This window comes from Balaenoptera ricei, chromosome 2 (assembly GCF_028023285.1).
Source record: "Balaenoptera ricei isolate mBalRic1 chromosome 2, mBalRic1.hap2, whole genome shotgun sequence".
NCBI lineage: Eukaryota > Metazoa > Chordata > Mammalia > Artiodactyla > Balaenopteridae > Balaenoptera > Balaenoptera ricei.
In genome coordinates, this window is record NC_082640.1 from 83,414,480 (window position 1) to 83,427,737 (window position 13,258).

Consider the following 13,258-nt stretch of genomic DNA (forward strand, 5'->3'; position numbering starts at 1 on the left):
AGAACCAGCTTTTAGTTTTATTGATCTTTGCTATCGTTTCCTTCATTTCTTTTTCATTTATTTCTGATCTGATCTTTATGATTTCTTTCCTTCTGCTAGCTTTGGGGTATTTTTGTTCTTCTTTCTCTAATTGCTTTAGGTGCAAGGTTAGGTTGTTTATTTGAGATGTTTCTTAAGGTAGGATTGTATTGCTATAAACTTCCCTCTTAGAACTGCTTTTGCTGCATCCCATAGGTTTTGGGTCGTCGTGTTTTCATTGTCATTTGTTTCTAGGTATTTTTTGATTTCCTCTTTGATTTCTTCAGTGATCTCTTGGTTATTTAGTAGTGTATTGTTTAGCCTCCATGTGTTCGTATTTTTTACAGATATTTTTCCTGTAATTGATAGTCGTGGTTGGAAAAGATACTTGATACAATATCAGTTTTCTTAAATTTACCAAGGCTTGATTTGTGACCCAAGATATGATCTATCCTGGAGAATGTTCCATGAGCACTTGAGAAGAAAGTGTATTCTGTTGTTTTTGGATGGAATGTCCTATAAATATCAATTAAGTCCATCTTGTTTAATGTATCATTTAAAGCTTGTGTTTCCTTATTTATTTTCATTTTGGATGATCTGTCCATTGGTGAAAGAGGGGTGTTAAAGTTCCCTACTGTAATTGTATTACTGTCGATTTCCCCTTTCATGGCTGTTAGCATTTGCCTTATGTATTGAGGTGCTCCTATGTTGGGTGCATAAATGTTTACAATTATTATGTCTTCTTCTTGGATTGATCCCTTGATCATTACGTAGTGTCCTTCTTTGTCTCTTGTATTAGTCTTTGTTTTAAAGTCTATTTTGTCTGATATGAGAATTGCTACTCCAGCTTTCTTTTGATTTCCATTTGCATGGAATATCTTTTTCCATCCCCTCACTTTCAGTCTGTAGGTGTCCCTAGGTCTGAAGTGGGTCTCTTATAGACAGCATATATATGGGTCTTGTTTTTGTATCCATTCAGCCAGTCTATGTCTTTTGGTTGGAGCATTTAATCCATTTACATTTAAGGTAGTTATTGATATATATGTTCATATTCCCATTTTCTTAATTGTTTTGGGTTTGTTATTGTAGGTCTTTTCCTTCTCTTGTGTTTCCCAGTTAAAGAAGTTCCTTTAGCATTTGTTGTAAAGCTGGTTTGGTGGTGCTCAATTCTCTTAGCTTTTGCTTGTCTGTAAGGGTTTTAATTTCTCCATCAAATCTGAATGAGATCCTTGCTGGGTAGAGTAAGCTTGGTTGTAGGTTTTTCCGTTTCATCACTTTAAATATGTCCTGCCACTCCCTTCTGGCTTGCAGAGTTTCTGCTGAAAGATCAGCTTTTAACCTTATGGGGATTCCCTTGTATGTTATTTGTTGTTTTTCCCTTGCTGCTTTTAATATTTGTTCTTTGAATTTAATTTTTGATAGTTTGATTAATATGTGTCTTCACATGTTTCTCCTTGGATATGTCCTGCATGGGACTCTGCGCTTCCTGGACTTGATTGACTATTTCCTTTCCCATATTAGGGAAGTTTTCAACTATAATCTCTTCAAATATTTTCTCAGTCCCTTTCTTTTTCTTTTCTTCTTCTGGGACCCGTATAATTCAAATGTTGGTGTGTTTGATGTTGTCCCAGAGGTCTCTGAGACTGTCCTCAATTCTTTTCATTCTTTTTTCTTTATTCTGCTATGCGGCAGTTATTTCCACTATTTTATCTTCTAGATCACTTATCTGTTCTTCTGCCTCAGTTATTCTGCTATTGATTCCTTCTAGAGAATTTTAAATTTCATTTATTGTGTTGTTCATCATTGTTTGTTTGCTTTAGTTCTTCTAGGTCCTTGTTAAACGTTCTTGTATTTTCTCCATTCTATTTCTAAGATTTTGGATCATCTTTACTATCATTACTCTGAATTCTTTTTCAGGTAGACTGCCTATTTCCTCTTCATTTGTTTGGTCTGGTGGGTTTTTACCTTACTCCTTCATCTGCTGTGTGTTTCTCTGTCTTTTCATTTTGCTTAACTTACTTACTGTGTTTGGGGTCTCCTTTTCGCAGGCTGCAGGTTCATAGTTCCCATTGTTTTTGGTGTCTGCCCGCAGTGGGTAAGGTTGGTTCAGTGGGTTGTGTAGGCTTCCTGGCAGAGGGGACTGGTGCCTGTGTTCTGCTGGATGAGGCTGGATCTTGTCTTTCTGGTGGGCAGGACTGTGTCCATTGGTGTGTTTTAGGGTACCTGTGATCTTATTATGATATTAGGCAGCCTCTCTGCTAATGGGTGGGGTTGTGTTCCTGTCTTGCTAGTTGTTTGGCATAGGGTGTCCAGCCCTATAGCTTGCTGGTCGTTGAGTGGAGCTGAGTCTTAGCGTTGAGATGGAGATCTCTGGGAGAGCTTTCACCATTTGATATTACCTGGAGACGGGAAGTCTCTGGTGGACCAATGTCCTGAACTCGGCTCTCCCACCTCAGAGGCACAGGCCTTACACCCAGCCGGAGCACCAAGATGCTGTCAGCCACACGGCTCAGAAGAAAAGGGAGAAAAAATAAATAAATAAATAAATAAAGTTATTAAAATAAAAAATAAAAATAAATTTTTAAAAATTAAAAAGTAATAATAAAAAATGAAAGAAAGAAGAGAACAACCAAACCAAAAAACAAATCCACCAATGATAACAAGTGCTAAAAAGTATACCAAAAAAAAAAAAAAAAAACACGGACAGACAGAACCCTAGGACAAATGGTAAAAGCAAAGCTATACAGACAAAATCACACAAAGAAGCATACACATACACACTCACAAAAAGAGAAAAAGGAAAAAATTTATATATATACCTTTTGGGAAGTCTGAGGTCTTCTGCCAGCATTCAGTAGGTGTTCTGTAAGAGTTCTTCCACATGTAGATGTATTTCTGGTGTATTTGTGGGGAGGCAGGTGATCTCCATGTCTTACTTCTCTGCCATCTTGAAGGTCTCTCCCCCTTCACCCACTTCTGTGTCACTGAACTTTTCTGACTTCTCTCTTCTAACTCCCTTTACTCTTTGTTCAGTATTGCTTCTTCCTCCCAACCTTTATCACTAAGGCTGTATCTTCAATTCTCTGTTCTTTTTACTATATTCATTTCTTTGAAGAGCTCCTTTACTATTATTTATTCAGCTCTCACCTCACATTTAATATGTCCAAAACCAAAATGAGGATCTTTCCCCTTCAATAATTAATGATGAAGGTCAGTCTGCCCTCATGAGGGCAGAGACCATGTCTGTCCTTCCCATTGCCCAATGGTGTCCCCGTTGTTGGAATGAATGAAGGAACTGCCATCGCTACATAAGGACTTCCAAAATCCACCTGCCATTCCTCACTTTTCCTGAGTCCCAGTCCCTTTTTGCCTCTAAGAGTACTCCTTCACCTTTCTATTATCACCTCCAACCCAGTGTGTCTAAAGTGGAATACATCAGCTTTCCTTCCTGTATCATGTATCTATTGTCAAATAACAAACTACCCCAAAATTTAGCAGGAATAAAGATGCAGATGTAGAGAATGGACTTCAGGACATGGGGAAGGGGAAGGGTAAGCTGGGATGAAGTGAGAGAGTGGCATGGACTTATATATACACTACCAAATGTAAAATAGATAGCTAGTGGGAAGCAGCTGCATAGTACAGGGAGATCAGCTCTGTGCTTTGTGACCACCTAGAGGGGTGGGATGGGTGAGTGTGGAAGGGAGATGCAAGAGGTAGGATATATGGGGATATATGTGTATGTATAGCTGATACGCTTTGTTATACAGCAGAAACTAACACACCATTGTAAAGCAATTATACTCCAATAAAGATGTTAAAAAAAAAAAAAAAACAGTTTCTGAAGGTCAAGAATCCATAAGCGGCTTAGCTGGGTGGTCCTGGCTCTGAGTTGCAGTCAAGTCATCAGCAGGGATGCAGTCATCTGAAGGCTTAGCTGGGGCTGGAGTGCCTTTCTCCAAGCTCATTCACATGGCTGTGGTCAGGAAGCCAGTACCTTTTGGACACTCCATAGGTGGCACTAGCTCCCAAGGAATATGGTCAGATACAAGTGACCACACTTAAGAATACCCAAAGTATGATGTTCTTATCGCGTATTTCTGCTTCATTTATTGTTCTTCCCAGTCCAGATGCAGTTCAGCAGAGGTTATTCTTAGCATAAGCAGGTTGCTTAGTAAAACAGTTAACATTCTACCTTTATCAGTCTCCAAGGGAACAGAGCTAGTAAATCAACAGGACAAAGTCTCATGCAGTAGAAGAGAGTTCTGTTAACTCTTTACCTGGATTATCTTCTTTTTCATCTATCAGAGCCTACTCAACTTTTCTTGGCCCAACTGGAGTGCTGCCTCCTTCAAGAAGAAATTTTCAACAGTTCCAACCTACCTATGTGTAAAGTCTTATGTCCCCTGTATTTATTTCCTATGGTTGCCTAACAAATCACCATAAAATTAGTGGCTTAATAAAATACAAATCTTACAGTTCTAGAGGTCAGAAGTTCAAAATGGTCTTCACTGGGTTAAAGTCAACATGTCAGCAGGGCTTCTGTAGGCTTTAGGGGGAGATTCTATTCTCTTGCCTTTTCCTGCTTCTAGAGGCCACCCACTTTTCCTGACTTATGGGCTTCTTCCACCATCTTCGAATTCATCAACATGGCATCTTTAAAATCTTTCTGACTCTCTATCCTGTGCTTCTGTGTACATCTCCTCCTCTCAGAATGGACATGAATCTTTGGGGACCAGAAGGCAGACTGTGGCCCACCCAAAGATGTCCATGTCCCAATCCCCAGAACCTGTGAATATGTTACCTTACATGGCAGAAGGGATTTTGCAGATGTGATTAAGTGAAGGATCTTGAGATGGGGAGAGTCTCCTGGATTATCCAGGTGGATTCTATGTACAATAATCACAAAAGACGTTATAAGAGAGGCAGGAATGACAGGGAGAGAGAAGGTGATATGACAGTGGAAGCAGAGAGAGAACGATGTGATGATAGAAGCAGAGGTCAGAGTGATGTGGCCACAAGCCACATCATGTGGGCAGCCTCTAGATGCTGGAAAAGGCAAGGAATGAGTTCTCCCCTAGAGCCTCCAGAAGAAACACAGCTCTGCTGACACTTTGATTTTAGCAGTGTAAGATCTATTTCAGTCTTATGACCTCCAGAAATGTAAAATTTTTTTAAATTATATTTTTTTAAAAATTGTGCTTTATGCCACTGAGTTTGTGGCACCTTGTGATGGCACATAGGAAGCTAGCCCAGCCACCTTGGGATCATGCAGTTTGGTGTTTTGCACACCACATGTTTTGTGACTCTCGTTTCTTTAACTGTAACATCAGTGTCCTGAAGGCCAGAGCATCATCTTGGATTGTTTTCATATCCCCACTGTGCTCGATATACACCAGGTGCTCATGAGGATATATACCAGCAGCTATACTCATTGATATACTCACAGATAAGAATCACTACCCGAAGAAATTCTTCAGGATTTAATAAAGTTTGCATTTATCAGAAAGCCACAGGAATTCATGGGCAAGCCAGCCAGTATGGGATGGAAAGAGACAGAGTAGTCTCATGATAATGCTGGTGAAAGTTGTTTTTGTGTATTTAGTTGATTGTTTGCCTCTGCCTACAGCCAATGATGTGCACCTGTCCTCAGGACCCAAGGAGTACCTTGGAATGCTGGAATACAAGAGAGAAGATGAGGCCAAGCTCATCCAAAACCTCATTCTTGGTAGTGAAACCTGGAACTCTGAATTTTTGCTTTATCTTTGAGAACTTGAGCATCAGCCATTGCTACAGTCTTGGGCAGGGGTATTTCCTCTTCTTCCTCCACTGCTTCTTCTCAGCCTCACCACTGTTGACCACATAATTCTTTGTTTGGGGTGGGGAGGGGCTTTGCACTGTAGAATATTGAGCAGTGTCATTGGCTTCTATTCTGTAGAAGCCAGTAGCAACCCCCAGCCAGGACAATAAGAAATGCCTCCAGCCATTGCCAGATGCCCTCTGGGGGTACCTTGCCTTCAGTTGAGAAGCACTGCCCTAACCTCTTCCCAAGTCTCATCACATGGTCAGGGTAGAAGACACATCTCCTCCTCTTTTGTGTCTCAGCACGGGAGCCATGGGAAAAGTAACTGTGGCTCCTTTGTTCCATCTGACTTCTGCTGAGAAATTTATTTGCAGGCAGTACGGTGGAGGCTTTCTAGCCACACCTCAGTTACAGGAATCTCCCAGTGGGCATACTCTAGGGTTGGTGGTCTTAGAAACAATCTTACTAGACTGTCTTCACCATGAAAACCACATGGTTTTCCAGGGAAAAGGAGAAAAGCTGCCTCCCTATCAGCGGGTTGTAACATCTCAAAGCAGAGAGCCCATACGTAGCCTTACTCCTCTTGTCCTAATTGACTCCCCTCAGAGGACATGAGCACCCCTACCCTTTCCTTTCCACCCTCACTGGTGCACAGCTGTGGGGCCTCTTTGTTCCCCTGTCTTAATGCAGACATGGGGAGGTCTGTGTTTGCTTATCTTAACTTGTTCTGTAAAGTTTCTATCTTCCCTTCATTCCTACTCTGACTTCCAGCCATTCTCTTCTCCTCAAGACCAGCTGGTCCTCCTCTGCGGACTGCTATGTACCTGTTTTCTCTATTCAAGGCAGATGCATGTGATTGCTGAGATCATATTCCATCCTCATCATAGAGGCTGAAGTGAGGGTGCATGGAACTGGGGTTCCTCTGTTACCTTGGAGATATGAAATTCTGTCCTTTATTCAACCTTAGAAAAGAGAAGGTACTTTGCAAATGAGAAGTAAGAAGAGCAGGTGGCACCTGCATGTATATTTTTGCCAAGAAAACCGCCAGCCTGAACTCCTCAAAGGGAAAAGACATCCCTATGCATTCAGGCACTGCGTCAAATACAGAAAAGCAGACAACCCCTGCCCCATCATTATAGGTTCCTTATCGGGAGAGCTGATCATCAGCTGTAATCCTCACTGACTCTCTCTGCTCCAGACCTGAAGCCCCGCGGTGTGGTGGTGAACATGATCCCCGGGCTGCCAGCTCACATCCTGTTCATGTGTGTACGCTACGCAGACTCTCTAAATGACGCCAACATGCTCAAGTCCCTCATGAACAGCACCATTAATGGTATCAAGCAGGTGGTTAAGGTAGGAACTACCTTTGACATTGGCCCTTGGTATTATGGCTACTTTAGGAACACCTGTGGGAATGACCAGATGCCCGTACTTTTTCCATCCTTCACCTCCAGTCTTTGGTCAACCCCATGATTCCTCAAACCAGTCAGAGGCCCAATCAGCAAAAGAATCCAAGCTGTTAGGAAAAGACAATTTAGGTCAGAGAGCCCTAAGGGTGGGGATCTGCCAATGGACCCCAAATCCTTACCTGCAAGACTACAGCCTGGTAGCCAACACGCCACCACTTCTGTCCCCCGGGGCTGCAAAGAGGGGCTGGCTGCAAGGAGTATGTGTCTATCCAGATAACAAGTGTGAATGCCAAGGAATGGGAAGGACTGAAAAATTACTCCTCTCTTCCCTTGGCATTTATGTGATTCTCCCTCATAAAACCACAGTATGTACTTTTATTCTCAGCCCAGAATCGAAGATAAGATATATGTAAGGGACCAGTAAAATATAGATCCATTATTCTTCATTCCCCTTCCAGATGGAAAGTAATGTTTGATTTTGAGATATATTTAATTTTTTTAGTTGGGGAAGTCCTATCTCACTTTTAGTAAAATATGTGTTCTAGAAAAGTCATGAGCAATTAAATCCTATTTTAAATACTCTAGGAAAAGAGAAGAATAAAAACAGTGAATGCATCAGGGCATGGATAATTCTTCCCCCTATCCCCCCCCCTACCAAATTTTATACTAAGAATTCCTTATTCATCAGGAGTTAGGAGTAGAAAACTAACATTGATTTGGCACTGGGTGCTTTATGGTCACTGTCTTCACAGGAGCTACCATTGTGTTCTTAGAAGAGACTTCCATAAATTCATGTTTTCCCTGTCCGTGTTTTCATAAATTGGGTTTTCTCAGGGTACACTTGCATTGCGTTCCAGGTCATGGGCACACAGTATTTGCCCCATCGTGCTGCTCTGGAATGCTTAAATACCTAGAAACTGAAAGACACATGGCATGAGGAGTGTAAATCCTTCCTTGCCGGCATCTTCCATCTCAGCTTCTTCAGTGGCTCCCCACCCCTCCCCCTCCAGTGCACAGCACATTAAAGCAACCCTCACTTGGTCCACATACCCCCTTGGCCACCGTGCCTTTTTTTTTCACCCCTTGCAATCTGGCTTCTACCCCCATTACTCCACAGAAAGATCACAGGTAATTCCTCTTGCTAAATCCAATGGTATTTTCTTAATTTTTATTCTCTTTAAATGGACTGAACAGTAGCACCATCTCCTTGGAACGCTCTGACATTGTCTTTCAAATCCCAGGACTTTCCCGGTTTTCCTTTTATCTCTCTGGTCTTTAGTACCTCTGCTTCCTTTGCTCGTTCCTCTCCTTCCTGCCCCATAAGCGGGGGTGTTCTTGCCGACAGAGTCCTCGATCTTGAGCTCTTGTCTGCCCACCCCTTGCCTTCAAGGAGGACATCCTCCCACCTCTCTCCTGAGGTTTTCTCAGATGTCCAGGTTCCACATCATCTCTGCATCCTCTGAGCTTTTGTAGCACAGTCTATGCCCATCCTGTAGGCTGTCGGCTGCCTATTTAACTGTGTCCTATATATGTCATGTCTGTCTTACCAGTCAGAATGTGAACTTTGGAGGGCAAGGACTGAGACATTTCTCAGGCATTCCTGCAGTGCCTGCTTCAAGCATCATAACAGGTGATATAACCTGTACAGAAATACTTTGCAAACCATAACGTGCTAAATAAATACAAGAGCTTATTTTTATAGTATAAATTTAATAAAGTCTTTAATGAATAAAAAAGGAATTCTTTTTGGTCAAAAGCCACCAGCTAACCAAACAGGTAAGATATGTCTGTTCTTGGCTCAGAGGTACCAAATCCAACACCAAAATCCAACTTTGTCTTTTCTTGTTTTTTTTTTTTTTTTTAAAGGAACATTTAGAAGACTTTGAGATGCTGTCCTTTTGGCTTTCCAATACTTGTCATTTCCTCAATTGCCTGAAGCAGTACAGTGGAGAAGAGGTAGGATTGCCTGCCCGCTCTGTGTTCTACGCTGACTGCCAGTCTCCTACCTCCTCATGAGCCAGAACTCACCATAGGAGTTAGGAATTGGGATGCCCAGCTCCAGGGGCAGGTGGCTTTCTCACTCCCCTCTTACCCAGGAGGCCAGCTTCACATCACCAGCTGAATGGAAGTCACAGGCAAAAAGACTTCTAGAAAGAAGTATAGACCTCGGGCATGGTACTAAGCCTCAGTTTTCTTGACTTAAAATTCATGAGGTAGATTCTGTGACTTTTCATTTTCCTTCTGGTTGTAAAATTCTGAAGTTTTTAGTATTCTCACTCTAAAATACAGCTGTTAGTGCAACATGCCTATTTCTTCATAGCTGTTCTCACTATGAGATTCTGATTGTTCCTCCATAATCTGCAAATCCTTTGCCATTCTGACTCTGCTTTCAAGGGGCTGACATCATAAAGAAGCTCTTCACCTCCAAGTACTCACAGAGCAATATTTCGTTGACCTAAAATAGCAAAAATAGCTTTCAGGGTTTTCACTGCTCTGCAAAATGGTTATACCATTTTATAGTCCTACCAGTAGTATGTAAAGGTTCCAGTGTCTCATACCTTTACCAACACTAGGTATTGACAGACATTTTATTATTTATTAGTCTCATGGATATAAGATGATACTTTGTTGACTTAAATTGTAATTAGTTGATCACTAGTGAGATCAAGCATCATTTCATATGCTTACTAGTTGGTTGGGTTGCCTTTTAAATTGCCTACTCACATCTGTTCTCCATTTTCCTTAAGGGTGATTATTTTTCTTATTGATTTGCAGGAGGTCTTTACATATTATGGGTAGATTGTGGCTTATCTTCTACTTTTCCTTATGGAGTCCTTTGTCAGACACAATTTTTGAATTCTGATGTACTTAAACCTATCAATCCTGTTCTTTTATGATACCTGATTTAATGTCTTGTTCAAGAAATTCTTTCCTACCCTGAGATCATGAAGTTATTCTTTCTTCTAAACTGATAATTCAAATTTAGAGTTCATAATTACGCTTTTATCCAAAATTGGTATGATTATTTATCCCAAGTTGACATGTGAGGTAATGATCTCATATCTTCTTCCACGTGGATAGCCAGTTGTCCCAATGGAGAGAAAGTAAAATAAAATATAAAAATAATCCTACTGGTACTATTGAATAAAAGGAGAAATAAGTAAAGAAAATCCAACCTCTAACCAAAAGGAATATTGGGGGGAGGGGGGAAGACCAGCCCATTTAAGACAAACTGGCATCTGTGAGGCCTTCATGGGAGGCATTATTCAACACCATTTTAAAAAATCCTTTCTTTACCCCCTTCTGCCATGTATACAGTGTTCTTGTCCCTGTCTGAGTGGTTTTTAATTACTATATTTTTATTTCTAAAATCTCAATTCTTTTTCACCTCTGCCTTTTATAATGTCCTGTTCTTAATGTTTTTTTTCTTTTATCTCTTCGAACATGGTAAACATATTGTTATTAGTCTGCTTGGTCTGCTAGCACAGACTAGGTGGCCTAAACAACAGAAATTTATTTTCTCACAGTTCTGGATGACAGAAGCCCAAGATCAGGGTGCAAGCATGGTTGGTTCACTGGTGAGAGCTCACTTCTGGGCTTGCAGACAGCCACCTTCTTACTATGTAGTCACATGGCCCTTCCTCAGTGCATGGGGTAGAAAGAGAGAGATTGAGCTCTCTGCTGTCTCCTTCTGTAAGAACACTAATCCTATCAGATCAGGACCCCACCCTTATGACTTCATTTAACCTTTCTAACTTCCTTAGAGGCCCCGTCTCCAAATATAGCCACCCTGGAGGTTAGGGCTTCAATATATAAATTTGAGGGGGGGGGACACAAATATTCAGCCCAGAACCCACATTTTAAAACATTTCAGATTGGTCTATACTCTAATTATAAAGTTATGAATCTCATTTATTCACCTACCAACCTCTTACAGCAGTTTATTTCCTTGGGTGCTTTGCAGTTTTTTCTATGAGCTTCCATGGGAGTTGTTTTCCAATGTAGTCTAGCTCTGGAGGCACATATTTGTCAGGGAAATAAATAGGACAGTAATGTTTACAGTTGACCCATCCTCAGATTCAATCAACTGTGGATCATGTGGTACTATAGTACATATTTAGTGAAAAAATCCACATGTAAGTAGACCCATGTAGTTCAAACCCATGTCATTTAAGCGTCAAGTGTAGTTAGTTATAGAAAATAAATGCTACCACAAACATCGAGAACTCATTCGATATAAATCAGACATTAAGTTTTAAAGTATAGGAGTTATAGTAGAAGCTTATTATAATATCATTAGTAGAGATCGTATTTTAATTTTCTACATGTCTACATTATTCTAATATTTATATTCAAAATTACTTCCAGGAATTCATGAAGAATAACAGTCTACGTCAGAATAAGAATTGCTTGAACAATTTTGACCTTTCAGAATACAGACAGATTCTTAGTGATGTGGCTATACGAATATATCATCAGTTCATTATTGTAATGGAAAATAACATTCAACCAATAATAGGTAAGAAAAGAATCGATGACCAAGAAATATTTATAGTGACATTGAGAACTTAAAAAAATAAATCTGGTGCACGGCATGTGTAATTGCAAAGAACATAATTTTAAAACAGGAAGATTTACTGATGTAAATGTCCACTTTTTAATTCTTTGATTGCCTAAAATGATTACATATATAAAAGTACACGGGTCATAGTTTTCTTTCTGTAAGGGGGATCCATCCTGAAGGGAAAGACTTGGGAGAACTGCTGCTACTTATGTGGCTAATCCTGGTTCTTAGCCAAGTATTTTTGAAATTCTAAAGCCTCACTCAAATTCTTGTATACTTTCTTCAATTTTCTGAAATTTAAATACTTTAGGCTTTAAGTAGTTCCAGACCGTGGGTTGTCACGCTGACCAGCCCTCTCTCCTGTGAAGTTGAAAGAAAAGGAGCTATTGCCCTGCTGTAGATGACGGTCCATCCCCATCCGCCCCTTACTTCCTGGTGCTCCCCAACCCTCCATTCTTCTGCTTCCTCTGTCACAGCTGTATCCACACTAACTCAGGTGGAAAATGTCCCACCTCCTGAAACAGACACATGAGAGCAGTGGAAATGTTCTCTGGGTGTCCCCACTGCGTGTGCAAGAAAATCTTCCCGTTTTTCTCCATAGTGCCAGGCATGCTGGAGTATGAGAGTCTGCAGGGCATTTCCGGCCTGAAGCCCACAGGCTTCCGGAAGCGGTCATCCAGCATAGATGACACGGATGCCTACACAATGACCTCCATCTTGCAGCAGCTGAGCTACTTTTACAGCACCATGTGCCAGAACGGCCTGGACCCCGAGATCGTGAGGCAGGCAGTGAAGCAGCTCTTCTTCCTGATTGGGGCGGTCACCCTGAACAGCCTCTTCCTGCGCAAGGACATGTGCTCCTGCAGAAAAGGGATGCAGATAAGGTAAGACCCATAAAGCACCGCTCATCCTGGAGAGGCTGGCCAGAAAGGATGCTCTTAAAGTCCGAGGCCACACGCTCTCTGCCCTCCTTCCACAAGAGCTGCACTGCTGGAGGGTGTGCGAGATGACTCTTAGAACCTTGGAAATGTCAGCCATCTGAGGCCAGGCCCTCCTCCCGTCACTCTACCCCACGCTAACTTGACGGTCTGGCAGAATGTCTTCTACTAAGAACTAGTAATTGTGTATTTTAAATTCTGGCCCTCTGTGGTTATCATATACTCAACCAGTATTTATTGACCACCACCTCTGTGACTAGTACTGCTGGTGGGGGACACAGGAAACAGAGGAAAGGGTGATTTGATCCCTGCCATTGAGAAGCTAAATGATGAGTCAAAACCACTATAATTAAGTCACAAACAAGTGGCGAGGGAAGTGCTTCAGAGAGGAGAGATTATCGTGGACAGAAAAGTTAAAGAAGCCTGAAAACTGTGTGTGAGTGATTAAATATGGGAGAACATTTCAGGCAGGGGAATGAGTGGGCAAAGGCACAGTGGTAGAACTGAGTGGGGACCCGTCCTCAGG

At 41.4% G+C, this 13,258-nt stretch overlaps 1 protein-coding gene across 3 annotated transcripts in view; it reads left to right on the plus strand.

Annotated features, from left to right (window-relative positions):
* The window catches only part of MYO5C (myosin VC), a 106,465-nt gene that overhangs the window by 81,762 nt on the left and 11,445 nt on the right, over nucleotides 1-13,258 (plus strand). For all 3 annotated transcript variants that reach the window (XM_059913283.1, XM_059913284.1, XM_059913285.1), the window contains exons 34-38: nucleotides 5,648-5,746; nucleotides 7,020-7,174; nucleotides 9,097-9,186; nucleotides 11,599-11,749; nucleotides 12,396-12,678. In XM_059913283.1, coding sequence (XP_059769266.1) covers nucleotides 5,648-5,746; nucleotides 7,020-7,174; nucleotides 9,097-9,186; nucleotides 11,599-11,749; nucleotides 12,396-12,678 — 778 coding nt within the window. The remainder of the gene's footprint in view (nucleotides 1-5,647; nucleotides 5,747-7,019; nucleotides 7,175-9,096; nucleotides 9,187-11,598; nucleotides 11,750-12,395; nucleotides 12,679-13,258) is intronic.